This window comes from Armigeres subalbatus, chromosome 1 (genome assembly GCF_024139115.2).
Source record: "Armigeres subalbatus isolate Guangzhou_Male chromosome 1, GZ_Asu_2, whole genome shotgun sequence".
NCBI lineage: Eukaryota > Metazoa > Arthropoda > Insecta > Diptera > Culicidae > Armigeres > Armigeres subalbatus.
The window spans coordinates 112,493,819-112,513,677 of NC_085139.1; the positions used below are offsets into that span (position 1 = coordinate 112,493,819).

The following is a 19,859-nucleotide window of genomic DNA, read 5'->3' on the forward strand; positions in this document are numbered from 1 at the left end:
GCCAAATGTGTTGCTTGCTGCTGCGCCAGGAAATCACCTTTTGCGCATTATTGCACTCGGTGAAGGTATCGCCTTACTCGGATCACTGTTGGACTCTGACTGGAGAGAACGATGCTTGGCTGCTTACTCGTCACCAACACCAAGACGGCATAAACAGCATATAATATAGAGTGGTATACAACAGGGCTGTCTCGCCCCACACACTAAAGTACGGCGGAACATGGCATTTTTTGGAATTGTTGTTCAATTTCATATTTTGTACAAAGTTTACAACATGGGAATCTGATATTCCATGCAGGCAAAGGACTTGTTAACTCACTGGAGTGGACTGTATTTTCGGTACGGACAGACGGAATTCACACGCGACTTTGGTTTAACAGAAACACCTTTATTGTGATCAAAACTAGCTACTATTCGGACATAGCTTTTATTGTTCGCTTTTTCACTGGCGGACGACCGGACAGACAAACTATATGCGCGCGCGGTTCGTATGATACTGGCTATGGACAATTTGGTTTGGGAGAGTGAGTGACTGTTGCGAGTGTGTAATGTGTACTGTATGTTGATTACATGAATGGACCATTGAATGAATATTGCGTTGATGTGTAGGGTGACTAGTTGATTTTAAACATACTTAATTGCAAACATACCGGCCGCCTTGAAATAACTAGTCTACTGGACTAACTTCTGCTACTTATAATCTAACACAAAAAAACACACTTTAACATATTGTTGTGGGCTCAGAAAATACAAATAGCTCCACTGCTCATTGACGTTTTCGGATGTATTGAAATGTCTGACTGCTGGAATTGCTCCGCCGATCCATCCGATCGGAGCATCACAACCTTCTACCTCCTACAGATTCGCCTCGATCACAGAGCGGAACCATCCTGGAGCTCTCTCCGGAACTGTTGGAAGTTGGACTGGAATGGACTGGGTGCGACCGATGAAGTGTCCGGTTGCCTCGATATCCTGACGGCAAGGTTGGAAGCCCTTTGGCTCCCACGACAGACGGATATTCCCTATCAGATGAGAGGGTGCTTTTTAAACAATTTAACCCAATTAAAAAATAACTTGCCTGAAGCGGAGGCCTCCTGGCCTCCGCGTGCGCTGACGCGCTCTCGGCGACGATCTGCAGCGTGCGTCACGAGAAAATACGATGGAGTTCGACAATACAACGGATGACCTCAGCGTCTGAAGCCGGCAGGCTTCCACATCTATCTGGATTTCCCTATCAAATGAGAGGGTGCTTTTTTAACTATTTAACCCAAATATAAATTGACTTGCCTGAAGCGGAGGCCTCCTGGCCTCCGCGAGCGCCTACAGCGCCGATGACGACGGTCTTCAACGTGCATCTTGAAAGGGATGATGGCCAAACGATGGATTTCTACTACTACGACGACAGAATGGGATCGCAACAGTATTTTGGACAAACTTTGCTGACACAGACATGGCAAAGACTACACATGGACTGATACAAATGGTTCGGACTGAACAGGACATCATTCTGACAATTCACATGCTTGACTGGATACTGGACGATACTACTGGACACTAGATGCGGGGACTGGTACATGGATCACGACTGTTTCGACACAGTACAAAAGCGTGCCGAAGCACTGACGCGAAGGAGATCTTCTCGGTGGTAGCTCCTCGGTGGTAAGGAAATTTCCTTCTGGATGTGCTGTTCTTCTTCCGAGATATGCTTTATCGGTTGACTACAATTCGAGCGATAGCTTTTCCAGCATCTTGTCGTTCGTTTTCGAAGGTTAGCAGTTGCACACGGATACGAAGCTGTTTGCTCGACCAACACTGGTTGATTGGATACACGACCCGAAACCACCCATCCGAAAACGGTGTTTTGTATCGAAGGAATCCCACTTCTCCCTGCTTCACGGCCCTCGGTGAGTAGATTGAAGTAGTGCTCCGCACCGATGATAAGATCGATGGGCCCTGGCTCATGGAACTGTGGATCTGCGAAGGGGATGTCGGATGGCAGCTTCCACTGGCCGATGTTTACTCTGTGTGCTGGCAATGTTGACGTCAACTGTGGCAAAACGTAGAAGCTCATCTCATTGCGGTACGATGGTATCTCCGACAAACGAGAGGATATGGTCGCTTTCACTAGTCTTCTAGCTTCAGACCGCATCGTGCTTTCGTGCTGTGCGGTTCTTTCTCTCTTTGCGGAAGGAAGTTTTTAATACTACCCGAAGCTATTTTAATTTCAACGGTGCTTCTTAGCGCTATTTGTACCCACTGATCCCGTTACGATCTTTGCAAGGACCCGTGCCTTCGTTTTACGTTGGACCCGTTTGCGGAAGTAAAATTCCGACAAGCGGTGGTAATCCTGCAGGGACACCGTTCTGGGAAAAACCTCTTAGAAGGTCACGTCTCCACGCTCAGCAATGAGTATTAACAAAAACAAGAGGAAGGGGGAGTCTCTGAATTCTCCACTTCCTTCAAAGAAACAAGGTTTCAAGACCGTCCTGCCCAAGCGCGGAAAAAATAGAAGGAAGCTGGAGAATTCAGATATTCCTTCTAAATCTAATGTTGACATTGTTTCTTCTCCTATCGAACTGAGCAATCAGTTCGATTTGATTAATGATGAAATTGAGCAAATCGAATCTACCTTTAGCCCAGGTGATTCGATTCATGCGAAGAAACAAAGGATTCCGCCAATTGTGGTATCTGTTGCCGAGTTTTCTGGCTTTCGGAATGAAATCTTGAATAACCTTCAGGGGATCAAGGTTTCATTTCAGATTGCTAGGAAGGGTGACTGCCGCGTTTTGCCGGGATCATTTGACGATCGCAAACGTCTTCTTCACTATTTAACTGAGAAGCGCCATAAATTCTTCACATACGACGACAAAACTGAGCGATTGTTCAAAGTCGTCTGATGAGTGATGACAAATCACTGGATGAGATTAAAATTGAAATTTCTCAATTACTTGGATTTTCACCAGTCCAAGTAATTAAGATGAAAAAGAAATCCCATTCTGGTACTTCCCAGAGGGGCATTTCTCAAGAATTTTATTTAGTTCATCTTTGTTAAAATATGAAAAGTTTGGAAAAGGCCTGTATTATGTCTCATGTCCGTGTTACATGGGAACATTTCCGCAGGCCTGGGGGAAATTTCCAAAACCCTACCCAGTGCCGTAAGTGCCAAAAGTGGGGTCATGGAACCAAACATTGTCACATGGATGCTAAATGCATGATTTGTGGTGGAACCTCTCACGCCAAGGACGCATGTCCTGTGAGAGAAGATTCCAATAAATTTAAGTGCGCAAATTGTGGGGACAATCATAAATCCAATTTCTGGGAATGCCCTTCACGCAAAAAAGTTTTGAATTCCCGTGCAAAATTGATGACGGGAAATTCCAATCGGATCCCAGATTCGACGGGTAGAAATTTTTCAAACGCTCAAATTTCGAAACCGGTTACCGGTCGAGCAATTCATACCCACCACAATTCACAAACAAATTTTACCGCTCGTCAACGGGTAGCAAGCACTTCAGTAAATTCCAATTTTTCCAATGTACCTACGTATGCAACCATCGCTGCTGGTAGACCAAATTTCTCTTCTCAAAATGAGGTTTATACCCATGTCCCAACGGAAAATAACGGTCATGTTGCCGATTCAGGTAGCATGACTGCTTCCGATTTTGATTTTTAACTGAACAATTGCATCACATGATTGATGCAATGTTCAAAGCAAATACCATTCCTGAAGCTGTTCAGGTTGGTATAAAGTACACACACAAATTGTTATCGGACTCCGTTTCAATGGATCCAAATAATTGTGTGAAAGTTCTAAATTGGAATGCCCGCTCTCTAAAGGGTAAGGAAGATGAATTATTCAACTTCCTTTCAGTTCATAATGTGCATATTGCCATTATAACTGAAACGTATTTAAAACCAGGACTCTCCATTAAAAGAGATCCAAACTATTTTATCTACAGAAATGATCGTCTTGACAGCGCCTGTGGTGGGGTCGCCATTGTCATTAATAGACGTATCAAACATAAATTATTTTCTTCGTTTGAATCCAAAGTTTTTGAAACCTTGGGAGTTTCTGTTGAAACAAATTTTGGACAATTTTCCTTCATTGCAGCCTACTTGCCTTTTCAATGCAATGGGCAACAAAAGAATTTGTTGAAAGCTGATCTTCAAATTCTGACTCGCAACAAATCAAAATTCTTCGTAATTGGTGACTTCAATGCCAAACACCGTTCATGGAATAATGCTCAAAGCAATTCCAATGGTAAAATTTTATTTGAAGATTGTTCTGCGGGATATTATACTATTCAATATCCCAATGGACCAACTTGTTTTTCTTCCAGTCGAAATCCTTCTACAATTGATTTAGTTTTAACGGATTCAAGTCAGCTGTGTGGCCAATTGGTAACTCATGCTGACTTTGACTCTGATCACCTTCCTGTGACATTTTAAATCTCACAAGAAGCCATTTATAATCCAATCAGCTCTACTTCTAATTATCATAGAGCTGATTGGGATTTATATAAAACGTATATCGATAGGAATTTTGATGTTGATATTCCTCTCGATACCAAAAGTGATATTGATAATGCTCTCGTATCTTTGACAAATTTAATTGTCGAAGCCAGAGGCATTGCAATTCCTAAATGTGAAATTAAATTCAACTCCATTATTATTGACGACGATCTTCAGCTACTGATCCGTCTTAAAATGTGAGAAGAAGGCAATACCAAAGAACTCGCGATCCCGCGTTGAAAGTTATTTGGCGAGATTTGCAAAATGAAATTAAAAAACGTTTCGCTATTCTGAGAAATACCAACTTTGAGAATAATGTCTCGAAGTTGGATCCCAGTTCGAAACCCTTTTGGAAATTAACAAAAATTCTTTAAAAACCTCAAAAGCCAATTCCAGCGCTTAAAGAGGGAAATAAAATTTTATTAACAAATGGCGAAAAGGCTCAAAAACTTGCTCAGCAGTTCGAGAGTGCCCATAATTTTAGTCTAGGTCTCACTAGTCCAATTGAGGATCAGGTTACACGAAGCTTCGAAGACATTCTCAACCAAGATAATGTTTTTGAACCTTCGTTGGGAACTAATTTGGATGAAGTGAGATCTATTACTAGAAAATTTAAAAATATGAAAGCCCCGGGTGATGATGGTATTTTCTACATACTTATCAAAAAACTTCCTGAGAGCTCTTTATCCTTTTTGGTTAATTTATTTAACAAATGTTTTCAATTGGCATACTTTCCAGATAAATGGAAAAACGCCAAAGTTGTTCCAATTTTGAAGCCGGACGAAAATCCAGCTGAGGCTTCTAGTTATCGCCCAATCAGTTTGCTTTCTTCAATAAGCAAACTGTTTGAAAAGATTATTTTAAATAGAATGATGGTTCATATTAATGACAATTCTATTTTTGCTGATGAGCAGTTTGGTTTTCGCCATGGGCATTCAACCACTCATCAGTTATTAAGAGTTACGAACTTAATTCGGCTCAACAAATCTGAAGGATATTCGACTGGAGTTGCTCTTCTTGATATAGAGAAAGCATTTGACAGTGTTTGGCATGAAGGTTTGATTGTAAAATTGATGAATTTTAATTTTCCTCTGTACATCATTAAACTGATCCAAAATTATTTATCAGATCGCTCACTGCAGGTAAACTATCAGAATACTAAATCTTATAGATTACCTGTAAGGGCTGGAGTCCCCAAGGCAGCATACTGGGGCCCATATTGTATAACATTTTACTTCTGACTTACCTGATTTACCACCAGGGTGTCAAAATCTTTGTTTGCAGATGACACGGGCCTTTCAGCCAAAGGGCGAAGCCTTCGTGTCATTTGTAGTAGATTGCAAAAAGTTTGGATATTTTCTCCACTTACCTGCAAAATGGAAAATTTCCCCGAATGCTTCCAAAACTCAGCTTATAATTTTCCCACATAAGCCGAGAGCTTCTTATTTGAAACCTTCTAGCAGGCATATTGTCACTATGAATGGGGTTCCAATTAATTGGTCTAGCGAAGCTAAATATTTAGAACTTCTGCTAGATCAAAAATTAACTTTTAAAAATCACATTGAAGGCCTTCAAGCCAAATGTAACAAATATATTAAGTGTCTATATCCACTTATAAACAGAAAATCAAAACTTTGTCTTAAGAACAAACTTTTGATTTACAAACAAATTTTTAGACCTGCCATGTTGTATGCTGTGCCAATATGGACTAGTTGCTGCAATACCAGAAAGAAGGCACTTCAGAGGATTCAAAATAAAATTCTGAAAATGATTCTGAAGTTGCCTCCGTGGTATAGTACCAATGAACTTCATAGAATTTCTAATATTGAGACATTGCAACATATGTCCAACAAAATAATTTCCAATTTTAGACAAAAATCGTTGCAATCTTCTATTGCAACGATTAACTCCTTGTACCCTTAGTATAAAATAGGTTAAGTTTAGTTTAAGTTGAAAACATTGTAATTCCTACATGGTTCAATTCAACCAGAGGAAAAAATTCTAACTGCCAGAGGCAATTGAAATGTATTAATAATAACTAAAAGCGTAACATAGCAAATAAGGATGATAGTGTTAAGAAAACACGGAACACCTAGTCTAAGAGATGAATGCATGTATTAGATAATTAGCAAATAGAATTAGTTAAAAAAAAAAAAAAAAAGTCTTCTAGCTACGACGGCCGAACCACCGATTCCCTGGATGGACAGGTGCTCAGGGGTCTCGCGGAAATTCAATTGGCTTGCGAAGCTCGTCGTCATGAAGCAAAACTGTGAGCCACAATCCAGCAATGCTCGAGCTTGTCGAGAATGACCAAAACTGTCTTCTACGCACACGACGGCGGTAGGCAGGAGAATTTCTTGCACGCTTGAAGCGTTGATGGGAAGGGCAATTGTATTCTGACTTGCGCATGGGAGGTTTGTGGTGGACAGTGGTGGAGTGTTGTGTGGGTGTGATACGGGTTGGGAGTTGGTGGATTGCTGTGTAGCCTGAGCTTGTGTTGGTTGGTTCTGGAATGGTAGTTGCGTGTTCGGTTGTTGCTGGTTGTTGGATGGAAATTGACTTCGCGATTGTGGGACGGAGGATTTGTTTTGCACTGATATTGGTTGAGATTCCGGGTGCAGCAAAGAGTGATGTTTGTGGTTGCAGTGGTGACACACTCCTTTATTGCAATCTCTCACTTGGTGTCCCGGGGATAAGCAGTTAAAACACAGCCTGTTTATTCTAACTGCATCACTGCGCTCAGCTACCGACAGCTTCAGGAACTTCACGCAACGGAAAGCAGAGTGGAATCCTTCTTCACAAAACGGGCACTGGTTCGACAACTGGATGACTGCAGAGTTACTTACTGACGACCTCGAACGTCTGTCAGGTATCGGTGAAAGTTTTGGTTTGACTGGGGCTACGGATTGCAATACCGAACAATGGTCTCTCAGGAAGCGGATGAGATTGGCGAATTTAGGAACCTCTTTTGAGTTGTGGTGCGTTTCCCAAATTCGCAGCGTTGCTGTGTCCAGCCGGGAGCACATCATGTGCACCAGAATAGTGCTCCAGCCGTCCGTTTTTTCTCCCACCTTGCTCAACATCAGTAGGTGCTTATCGAAGTCGCTAACCAGACGACTTAACGATTCGTAGCTTTCCTTCCTGACAGGCTCTACGGCGAAAAGGGCATCCAGATGCGCCTTAACTATCAACTTCCGGTTCTCGTATCGTTTCTCCAGCAGCTCCCAAGCAACCCCATAATTGGCATCGGACATTTCCACGGAATTAATTTCTTGCAAAGCTTCCCCGCTTAGCGATGACCGTAGGTACGTAAACTTATCCATGTCCGTAAGCTGCACGTTGCTATGGATCAAGCTTCCAAACGTATCCCGGAATGTTACCCATTCCATCAGCGATCCACTGAATATCGGTAAGCGGATTTCTGGAAGCTTGACTCGAGAGAGACCGATGTTTGCTTCTTTCAAATGTGATTGCTGACCGGAACTTGGAACTTTCTGCATACGGTGATTTATTAATGCCGCCTTGAGGGTACAGTAATTCTCCTCGGCCTGGAACATGATTTCCGCATTTTCGGCATCCTTCTTCTCGAGCGCTTCAGCATCTTCGTCGGCAGCAACGTTATCGGTAACCAACTCGATTTTCCGACGAACAGTGTGGTATTCTTCGAACGCCTTCTCCAGTCGCTCCAAACGGACATCAACTTGAACACCATGCACCTTTGGGTCGAACTTCTCCAAAAACAACCGCACTGCATCAAACGTTTTTAAACTGTTCCGTTCTCGCTTCACTAGCTCACGCAATTCACTCGCCATTTTGCCTAACTATGAGAGTTTTTCACTGTTTTACCGAAAAGTCAAAACTGTTCAATTGTGCACTTTGCTCACTTTTCCCCTATTTCACTTCCACTGCGCACCCGAAACCGATCAACTCAACGTCCCACACGCGTCGCGGTTGACAAAGACAGGGAGAAAGCAACAACCATTGACTGTGGCGAAGGGATCCAACCAAGCAAACCACCGAACGGGATGATTCCAGCGGACCAGAGACCAACAGATACAAATGAAAAACACAGAGGCTCAGAGCAAATAAATCTACACCTCCCGTATGGAATGAAACACCCACATGCAGTGATCGATTACTTGATCGCAATCTAATTTTATTTTCCACCGTTTCTCCCTCCGATGGCGGCTCGCATGCATAAAGCCCACCATTAAACCTATCTCCCCATGCACAGTACTTCCCTTGTTATCCTCGTCGTTGTCGTCCTGCTGCTGCTGCTGCTCACCGCTGATCGATTCACTGGTCCGGAACAAAAACAGCTGTTCCAGCGATGGCGATGATGGTGATGATGGCGGTAAACAATCACTGGTCAAATTCACTGTGTTTCACTGCGCCTCTTCGATGGCGACTTTAGTCCACAGACAGTCCATTTATCGTTCACAATAAAGTTTCACTGCACTGGTAATTTTCGGTCCAAAACGGTCCCGAAATCCGGCTCCAAGGACCAAATGTTAATTCACTGGAGTGGACTGTATTTTCGGAACGGACAGACGGAATTCACACGCGACTTTGGTTTAACAGAAACACCTTTATTGTGATCAAAACTAGCTACTATTCGGACATAGCTTTTATTGTTCGCTTTTTCACTGGCGGACGACCGGACAGACAAACTATATGCGCGCGCGGTTCGTATGATACTGGCTATGGACAATTTGGTTTGGGAGAGTGAGTGACTATTGCGAGTGTGTAATGTGTACTGTATGTTGATTACATGAATGGACTATTGAATGAATATTGCGTTGATGTGTAGGGTGACTAGTTGATTTTAAACATACTTAATTGCAAACAGGACTTTTCACTAGCTTTCTTTTGTACTACATAAGATGTTGGAGGAAAATCTGCAAGTGTCATTTTAAGAAGTGTCCGGTATTGGGAGGTGTCTGGCGCTGGGAGATCTCCCCCTATTGGGATTTGTTTGCCTTCCTATGTCCTTTCTGAAGATCCAAAGAATTTTCATACTACCATTTGTTTTACGTATTTTGGGAATTCTGTGTATAATTACAAGGCCGGAATGTATTATAGAAATTTCCCAGCATTTTTTTTTTGTAGATGCCTAGTATTCCCTTGTCTACACGCAAATCTGTCAAATCTGTTTGCATGCCTTTTAGAAAGTTTGTCTTATACAAAATTTTAAACGTCTATTGAATATCCTAGTTGGTCTGTATAATTCTTTCAAGTGCTGCAGGATTATTTTAACCATGTCTGAATTACATTGTTTACTTTATTTTGATTTACTTCAAATACGTTTTCATAATTCATGAATTTTTGAGTCAACGGTGATCATAACATACAGATTTAAATTTGTATAAAAATTTTGCAATTAAGAATTTAAAAGAGGAGTGTAGTAACAATCGCGGTGGTGAATGTACTGGATTTCTTACTCGAATTTTCATCTTATCAGTGACTAAGTAAAATTGTCGTCTTCTTCTTATTGGCATTACATTTTCCTACTGGGGCTTTGCCGACTCGAAGTGTTCATTCAGCACTTCCACAGTTGTTAACCGCGAGGTTTCTAAGCCAAGTTACCATTTTTTGCATTCGTATATCATGATAAAGCTAACACGATGATACTTTACTGCCCAGGTAAGTCGAGAAAATTTCCACCAGAAAATTCCCGAATCAAACAGAGCCACGTTAGCATGGTCTTGCTGCGCATCTTAGGATGGCCCCAAGTAAAATTGTATAGCCGTTGTTTTTATTGTCATCGAAGTTGTACTGAATTTCCGTCAAAAGAGGGATTACTCCAAATTTTGAGAAGTTCCGCTTTTAACGAAAATTGAGTGAAATTTCTGTGAAAATAAAAGTAACGACTATACAATTTTACACAGTCGATGAGTAGATGCTAGCAGCTAACGTGCTGATCTTCTCTTTCTTCTTATTGGCATTACATCCCCACACTGGGACAGAGCAGCCTTGCAGCTTAGTGTTCATTTAGCACTTCCACAGTTATTAACTGCCAGGTTTCTAAGCCAAGTTACCATTTTTGCATTCGTATATCATGAGGCTAGCACGATGATACTTTTATGCCCAGGGAAGTCGAGACAATTTCCAATCCGATAATTGCCTAGACCGGCACCGGAAACCGAACCCAACCACCCTCAGCATGGTCTTGCCTTGTAGCCGCGCGTCTTAACGCACAGCTAAGGATGGCCCCCGTGCTGATCTGAACGAACTGAATGAACTATTGCTGTCGACATATCCCTTCCTCTTGTTTGCTTGCTCGATAAAACGTCAGCCGCTCTAACACATCATGTCAGATTGTATGGCAACCGTTAATTGGGTGTCTTTCAGGATCGTAAAGTGGTCCTCCAAAAAACCTCTAATCTAATTCTCGAAAACTAGTAGAGCTCGGAGGCTTGATTCCTGCTGAATTGTAGCTCTTGGTAGCTTATTTGGTGCTCGAAGATGAGCTTCCCTTGATTGCATTTCGTTGAGGATGCTGTTACTTCCTGTAGCTGACTGCAATATTGGATCAAATGATTGTGGTACTGCCGAGACGATAGCTCTGTCGTAATCTGAAAAAGTGACGTATATGCCATTTTCCAAAAATGGTGTAAACGAGTAGTACTCAACGAATTCTTTCACAGAAATATGGAAAACATGCATGTTTTGTTGTAATTTGGCGCATTGCAGAATTATTACTCTACTTGACTCGACCGGGTTCCCATAAGTAGTATTTCAGTGTACACTCTTTGCTTTCGTTCTAGACTTACGATTAGACTGACTTTCTGGTTTGTATTCGGCTTGCTTGCTTCCATTTCTTTTCTTTTTTCTTTCTTCCATCTTTCTTTTTTCTTTGTCTTATATCTCACTACTCTTTTCTCTCTTCTCGACATCTCGCTTTTCATCTCTTGCTTCTTTTTTCACTATTCCCTCCTACTTCTTACTAATCACTATTCACTTCTCATTTCTCACTTCCCACTACTCACTTTTCACTTGTTACTGCACACATCTCACTACTCAGTACTCACTTACATTTCTCAGTAAGGTACCCCGGGGCAAGTGAAAATACGGGGTAAGTGGGTATGACTGCAGATGAATCGATGAACGTTTTTGATGGTAACAATGTTCTAGGAAGATGAAGCAGAACTATCAATGAATTCACCCGACACAAAAATATTTGGAGTGAAAACAATTTAAGGCACCATACTAAAGCTATTGCTTGATCGTGACTTTAAACTACCGGGAAAATTTATTACTTTTATTTTATTTCAATGGATTTCAAACTAAATAGTCGTTTCTAAATTTATCATTTGATGTGAAAAGTGAATATTTTGAGCAATTGAATAGGGGAACTGTTCCGATCTCCATCTCACTGTACATATATCCATCTCATCGCTAAACAAAGAAATACGGCACCAAATTCGTTGCTTCTTTTTGTCGACATGCGTGCTCACTGTTGAAAAAAATCACAAAAATAATAAACAAACCAAATTCCTTTCCATTGCTTTGTTTTTTTATGCGATGGAAATAGGAGCTATGAGATGAAGTGGCGAACCGTTCCCCTAATTGTGTGACATCGAAAACGATTTAGAATTTTTAATTAATGCCAAAATCAGCAATTTTCATTTGCCCTTGATTTTTAACATACATGGGGCAAGTGGGACATATTTGAACAACATTCCAATAAAGCTATTTTAACTTAACTTTTTATATGGTTGTCTAGTGAAAAATAACTTCGTCATTCATATATCATATGGGTCTGAATCAGATGCAGTCTGATTTCGTTGTTAAAAAGTATTGTATTGTTAATTACCAAGAGTGTTTTTTACATTCTGAAAATTATCTCCCGCATGATGAAGAGCAATGGCTTCCGTTTAAAGCGCAAATAATCTATTTATTCTATAATAGGCCAACAGGATTTGTCTTGTGTTTTGTTATTTTCAAACTTCGCATCAGATTCTTAGATAAATAAAGTTCTTAACACATAAATTGGCAATTTTGTTCAGTAACAAATAAAAAACACTGCGCATCGCCTGAATAAAAACGTTTCTTATGAAGTACTGATTTATGTAATAATTTGTATTCTGAACAGAGAAATATTTATTTATACGAAAAGTGAATAAAGATTTGATTATCCTTGCCACCTAAAACATTTGATACAAAAGTAAGCTAATGGAAAACAAGACAAGAGCCAAATAAACAGTAAATCGGATGTTGTCTTGTTTTCATATCTGCTAACATATTATTCCCTTTCTTGTTGCAAAAATAAAGTCCGATATGTAACCAATCTCTATCCATGATCTGTAAATACTTGTACTCAGTAATAATATGAGCAGTATATCTACATTCCTCAAAATAGTTTCGTTCGACAGTAGAAAACAGAATAGGTCCCACTTGCCCCGTTTGAAAGGGTAAGTGGGTCCGGAAAGTAAATTTATTTCTAGCTCTACCAATATTTTTGTAATTGAATAAATGGTTTCCAACACCTCTATACTTCAACAATGGAAGCATTTAATGATGTATCCGTGGTTAATGTTCTGAAATACCCGGTTTTCCAAGTATGCGTTAACAATTTTGCTGAACTAGCGTTTTTTTAGGTCCCACTTGCCCCGGTGTACCTTACTCATTTCTCACTCACAATTTTCTATAATAGTTTTACGTATTTATTCACATAACATGTACATACTATGATAATGTAGTGGATAATGATCACGTTTTCGTTAGTGTTAACATAAATGCTTTGAATTTTAGGCACCTAATACACTACTATAGTCAAGGTAAGAAAATTTTGTTCCTTTTACAAAAGCATGTGTTTCAAACCATGTATTTAAACTCATCGACATGTTGGGATGACCCACCGAATACAAGTTTTATAGTGGCACCTGGGAAAGTTGAAAGTTGGAAACTAATGCCAAACTTTTAACAACCATACGAGACAATTATATAACGGTTTCATTATTGATAGTTTCCCACACATTGTTAGGGATCAGTGTATGATGGAATAGGCAGATCAGACGTGATAAAACTTTAATATACTATCTCGACATGAAAATTACTTCGTTATCGGTAATTGAAATTTAGCTTGTGAAATATTAGTGCAATTGGACGACTTTAAGTTTAGTATTGGACAAATAAATGGAAGAACAAAGAACAAAATAATGAGTAAGACGAAGTGACATTGTACGAAACATTCTGCATAATTATGAACAAGGGATATTGAAAACTAAACATAACACCTTTCGAATCAATATAACAGTATCTCAGTGGACAACATGATCCTTGTACGGTTGATGAAATACGTGAATGGTATTACGTAGAAAACATTAACTGACTAAAACAGACAACTCCATTCACCTATACTGCCGTTATACGCATAACTGTCTCATGTATATATGGAATCCCAGCAAACATGGGACAAGTATGCATATAACGGCAGTATATTTAATGAAAAAAAAGGACAAGATGACATCGTGCAGACAAATCTACATAATTAAGACTGAGAAAAAAAAACAATAGGTATCAATCAAACTTGTAAATATGATAGCTTTTGAACTAGTTCAACAGTGTCTATATGGACGACATGATCCTTGTACGGCTGGAGAACTGCTTCAAAAGCAATAAGCTTGTCTTTTTTATGAACCGAAGATTGAATATTATCTTAAGCCTAATAAAAAACTCAAAGGTGCAGCCCATTCAGGTTGTACGCAAAGGTGACGTTGAACTACGTAGCTGTATGTAATGTACAGGTTTTCGACTTTTCTGTGCGATGAGACCAAAGCAAGCCTTTGTCAAGCCCAGGATGAATCGCTGCTTTCGTTGTTTATCCTGTGCTCCTGAGGTTGAGTGAGCATTACGAATTCTGGTTATGTATATAATTTTTAGACCATCAGACAAAAACAAACAAAAAATTGAATTTTCAAATAATCGAGGATGGACAACACTCTCAAGCGTTCACATATCCAGATTATCAATTGATTAAAACTCGCTAGAGAGTGAGAATTGATCGATAATTGTATCTTGATTCGAAATATTGGTAAATGCTACTTTTAAACCCATTTTCCTATAACACTTATAACATCAAACACAATGCCAAACATCCGATTGAACATCATTGTTGACATTAAATTGGTATTAGATAGGTTTAGGTTTACATTAAAATGATAATTTCGTGTTTATTACCAATCGATTCTAAAATTTGAAAAATTATCGCCGATGAAAACTCGCCTACTTTTCACACCTGAGAAGAATAAAAATTCCAATAATTATCGTTTGAGAGTGATTCAGCACAACCTTGACTGATAAAGCGTCTCCACTAGACTGGCCAGATTAGTATGGGGAGAAAAAAAATTGTCAAATTCCACGGGGCACCCCCCAGGGTTGTGTCTTAGGTGAGAAAATCAATCTCTCAAAATTTCAGCTCAATCGCTTGTTGCATAAGCTGGCGCAATTGATTTGAAGTTTGTATGGGGATTTCAGTCAAAATGTATAAGAAAATACACCTCCGTCACTTATTCGATCTGGAAATTGGTTCTGATTGCTCGATTGAGCTCAGATTTGCAAAAAGGGCAGTTGGTATGCTACAGAACAATTTCACAGAACGTTGTACGATGACTGAATGAACTTTTACATAGCTTTCGGCTATTTATTAGGAGCTGAATTGTGTATTTCTGGATTTATTGAAAGAATCGTATCAGCCGAAAACTATATAAAAGTTGATTTTATCATCATACAACGTACATATTCACATATGAGTTTTCATAACATTGTAAATTAACGTCCAAGTCGGGTGGTTTAATCCCCGGAAATAGGCAATTACCTTTGATTGAACATCATACAATGTTCAGTGAAATCGTTCTGTAGCATACCAACAGCCGTTTTTGCAATTCTGAGCTCAATCGAGCGATCAGAACCAATTTCCAGATCGAATGATTGACGGAGGTGTACTTTTCTATACATTTTGACTGAAATCCCCATACAAACTTCAAATCAATTGCGCCAGCTTATGCAACAAGCGATTGAGCTGAACTTTTGAGAGATTGATTTTCTCACCCAAAGACACAATCCTGGGGAGCGCCCCGTGGAATTCGACAACTTTTTGTTAATAAATTAACGTCCAAGTCGGGTGGTTTAATCAACGGAAATAGGCAATTAACTTTGATTGAACTGAACTTTTTGTTTCCTGGACCAGTCTACTCTCCACGTTAAATCTCGGAAATCCATCTTCCAGTACGAATTTTTCAAAATTTCAAAAACCACTGACACGATTCAATTTTATAACAGTTGAATCTCTACACTTCATGGGATGCTTTGAGCATGTTTTAGCTCTCGTCCAAATTGATAAAATGGCGACAAATCACATGGACATTAACAACGTTAACTGGAACCAGAGACTAAGCGCCTGCCACTAAGTCAGTCTAAAGCCCCGGTGGCTCATTACAGAAAAGCCAATCGTGGAAGCTGGGCTGTCAACGGCGTTTGGTGCTCATCCTATGGAGTAAGTCAGAGCAGACGCAGTAAAGAAGTTATAATTGCTTCACGTGAGTTGCGTCGGACTATGCGTTTACTCCGGTAGACACCTAGGAATCAGCAAAAACGAGCCGAAGTTTCACAGAACGCATCCACTGCAGCAGCGAAGAAGATTCCGAGCCCCTCTACTGGCATCAACGTAAGCGAGAAGTTGCCGTCAAACGCCCTCAAGCTTTCGAGAGAAAACGCGCGTGTAAGTCAGCAGAAACAAACTGCACCAGCTAAAAGCCTTGGAAGTTGCATTAATTTGACGTCTATGCTGGATTGAAGTTTCCTGTTAGCCTTGCGAACAAAGGCGCAGAATCCAGAGATTGCGAGAAAGATTCTTGATTTGATCTAGGATGTTTTCTAGTGGGAAACATTCTCAACACTATGGACGTAGTGTTTCCATTGACTTTGTCACATACTCATGCAAAGCTTTCAATTTATAACTAAAGAAATGCTAATAGATAACTAAGTTGAAAAGCAGGCCAAGTTTCAGTTGGAATGTAGTGCTATGGGAGAAAAAGCCTGCGAATTGCGATGCACGTACGCGATTCACTGATTCAACGAAACCGAAAGCTAAGTTGTTAGCAAGTTTTCAATAGTAAATATTATCATACATAAATATTGTAACACACTGAAGTCGGTTTTTACGCGGAGGATATGGACCGCGTAAATTAAAACAACGTGAAAAACCGCGAAAATCCCAAAATATGTCTGAATGAACCACAGAAAACCCAAGATTCGAGTGAAAAAAATCGTATAAAAAGCGATTCCAGTAAAAATAACCGCGTAAAAAGCGACTTCAGTGTACACTGGGTATGAAGCGTTGACTTTTCCTTAATCGAATACTCCAAGAAAATTGAAAATCCACCGAGAAACGGCTGAGATATTAACAGTCAAAGTCTATCATATTTTCGTGACGTTTTTCGATTTTTTGCAATCGTAAAGTGTACCCCAATATAGAAAAGACAGACGTAGTTCTACGTCAAAAAAACACTCGATTCAGTTTCTTCGATGAAGTATTGGGCAACATGCTTATCATTATTATTTTATTATTTCTTTAGACAACATGCCTCATGCGAGGCGAAAAAACTGCTTCGATAGATTTTGATCACCCATAATAACAATAGGCATCTACATTACATAAAAAATTGACAGCATGTTTTGACATTGACAATAAAATGACAAAACTGACTTAAGAAATCTTACGAAGTTTAATACGAATAGACTCACTGACTAATTACCATGAACGTAATTCCCTCCGATTCAGTTGCAACAGCGTCTTCTTGGACAACATGTTCCGTGTACGGCTGGCAAACTGCTTTGAAAGGAATTATGCAACGAGATCATCAAAGGCCTGGCGCAGAGGTTTCTACTCTATTAAGAGTCCCGCCAGTAAACCTTCCCAAAAAAACCCAAATTTATCCCCAAGTGGTGATTATGCCTTTCTCGATTCGATATGTTGGATTCGAATTAATGTTGTAAATGTTGTGCTAATTGCCTACATCTTGGCGGTTAAAATATTTGATGCAACTCTATCACGCTGCTTATAAATTACTCAATAATTGAGTAATTTTTAAGCAATTATTATGAGAGTAATGGATTGCGTCATGGCTAAATTGATTAATGACTTACAGTGTGCATGTAAACAGCGTATTTGTTAAAAGAAAAATAGAAATATTATTCAAATCGAATGAGTTATTAGCAAACAAAAACAATAGTGTCCAACTAGGAAAGTTTCTCCGTCGAATGAAACTAGTTGCACTCGAATCGGTCAAGTCCTTCTATATGAAACGTGTTTAACAATAAAAAGTTCCCGGGGCTACACACACACACACACAGTCAGACATGTGCTCAGTTTTTCGAGCTGAGTCGATTGGTATATAACACTATGGGTCTCCGAGCCTTCTATCAAAATTTTTCTTTTGGAGTGAAATTATAGCCTTCTGGTACAACTTTGTTGTACGAGAAAGGCAAAAATAAAGATCCTATATTCATCGTCTTGATGAAACATGAATTTAGATTCCCATATATGCATGATTCCAGATGGTGCCAAAACCGGCTCTTCCGGCAACGCCCTTGGAACCTGCTATAAGGGTGGCAGTGCACACTATCATTTTGGAAATGTTTCTGTAATCATCGTCTCGCAAAGCCATGAAGTTAGATACTCATATTTGCATTATTCCGATCTGTTATCATTTCATCATGTTCCTGGGACCGTTTTTACGGAAATGGCCATATATCTGCGTAGCTTTGATGGATTCTCGATCTACAGCCATCATTGGTCGGCATATTAGTTCTTGTTTTTGGACAAAGCATAAAACATGAACTTCGGCAACATTTTGCCTATCTCAACCCTTTTGTCTAACCCCTGTATATTCTCCGCGTAGCATACCAAGCAACTTAATTTCTATCCAGTAATTTTGTCTTGCTTATTCCAAATTGTTGCACTATAATATGTTCTCGCTATTTCAGCATGCGGAAAACGTAACAACGATTCTCGAATAGTTGGCGGCACGAATGCCCAGGAAGACAGGTATCCCTGGATGGTAGCTCTGTACTACAATAATCGGTTTATCTGCGGAGGTTCTCTGATCAACGACCGATACGTTCTGACGGCAGCCCATTGTGTTTACAATACTGATCGCAGTCTGTTCTCCGTGAAGTTCCTGCTGTACGATCGTGGACGCCCTGCTCCGGAATCCTTCGAACGGCGAGTTTCCTATATCATGACCAACTGGTTTGTGAATGCGGTTGTATTCATCATGAATGATTTAGCGTTGCTCAAGCTGAACGAAACGGTTCCGATAAATGACCAATTGTATCCTGTCTGCATGCCGGTGGAAGGCGAGACCTACGCTGGATTCGACGTTAGCAAAATCATTTATTAATTTGATGATCACATGTTCTAACACTTCTTTAATTGCAGGGTATCATAACCGGTTGGGGAAAGTTGGGCAACTTCAGCTTCCCCAGGAAGCTTCAGGAGGTGGCGGTTCCGATACTGTCCAGCGAAGAGTGTATGAGTCAAAGTGAATATTTCAAGTTCCAAATAAACGATCGTATTCTATGCGCGGGGGTTCCCGAAGGCGGCAAAGATTCCTGCCAAGGAGATAGTGGTGGGCCTATGCACATTATTGATCCCAGCACCGAAAAGTACATCCTGGCAGGAGTAGTGTCCTATGGTTTTGGATGTGCAAGGCCCAAGTATCCGGGAATATATGCGAGAGTCAACCGATTTCTGTCGTGGATCAACTTCAATACTCGCGATGCGTGCTGGTGTAGTTGACCGATTATATTTGGAATAAATAAACATTTGGATGAATAAGTGACTCAATTGTCGCAGACCTTCGTATCTTTTTTTGAACTCTTCCTGTTGTGTGCAGCTTCGAGCTTTGAACGTTGCAAATGCTCAATCGTTCAAGTTCAATGTTACCGGTGAATGTTTGTATCGCAATGGGGTGTCGGAGAGGAAATGATTCATTTTCCATTTATCTGCAAACAATTGAACACGCATGGTTTCGTGAATAGCAAATGACGCTTATCAAGCAGTGAGCTGGGTGAAAGTTCCCGATCGGGGACAAAGTCAATCGTTCTGTGAACCCTATCGACTTCAAACAGTTTAGTAAATATTTGGTAGCTCACGTTTCGGCGAAGAGACAAATGATAAGATATAACAAGGCCTATAAACTCACTCCAAAAAAAATGCTTATTGCTTTGTAGCTAATCTGAGTGATTATTTTTTTTAATTTTGTGTTTTTTCAATATAGTACTCAAGTAAACAAATTATTTTCAAATGAAAAGAGAGCCTTTTCAGAGCCAATTTGCCCTCA

General features: G+C 40.1%; 1 protein-coding gene across 1 annotated transcript in view; it reads left to right on the forward strand.

Annotated features, from left to right (window-relative positions):
- The window catches only part of LOC134206439 (uncharacterized), a 234,118-nt gene that overhangs the window by 8,252 nt on the left and 206,007 nt on the right, over window positions 1–19,859 (forward strand). Inside the window, exons 3-4 of the mRNA XM_062682155.1 lie at window positions 18,502–18,896; window positions 18,956–19,310. Coding sequence (XP_062538139.1) covers window positions 18,502–18,896; window positions 18,956–19,310 — 750 coding nt within the window. The remainder of the gene's footprint in view (window positions 1–18,501; window positions 18,897–18,955; window positions 19,311–19,859) is intronic.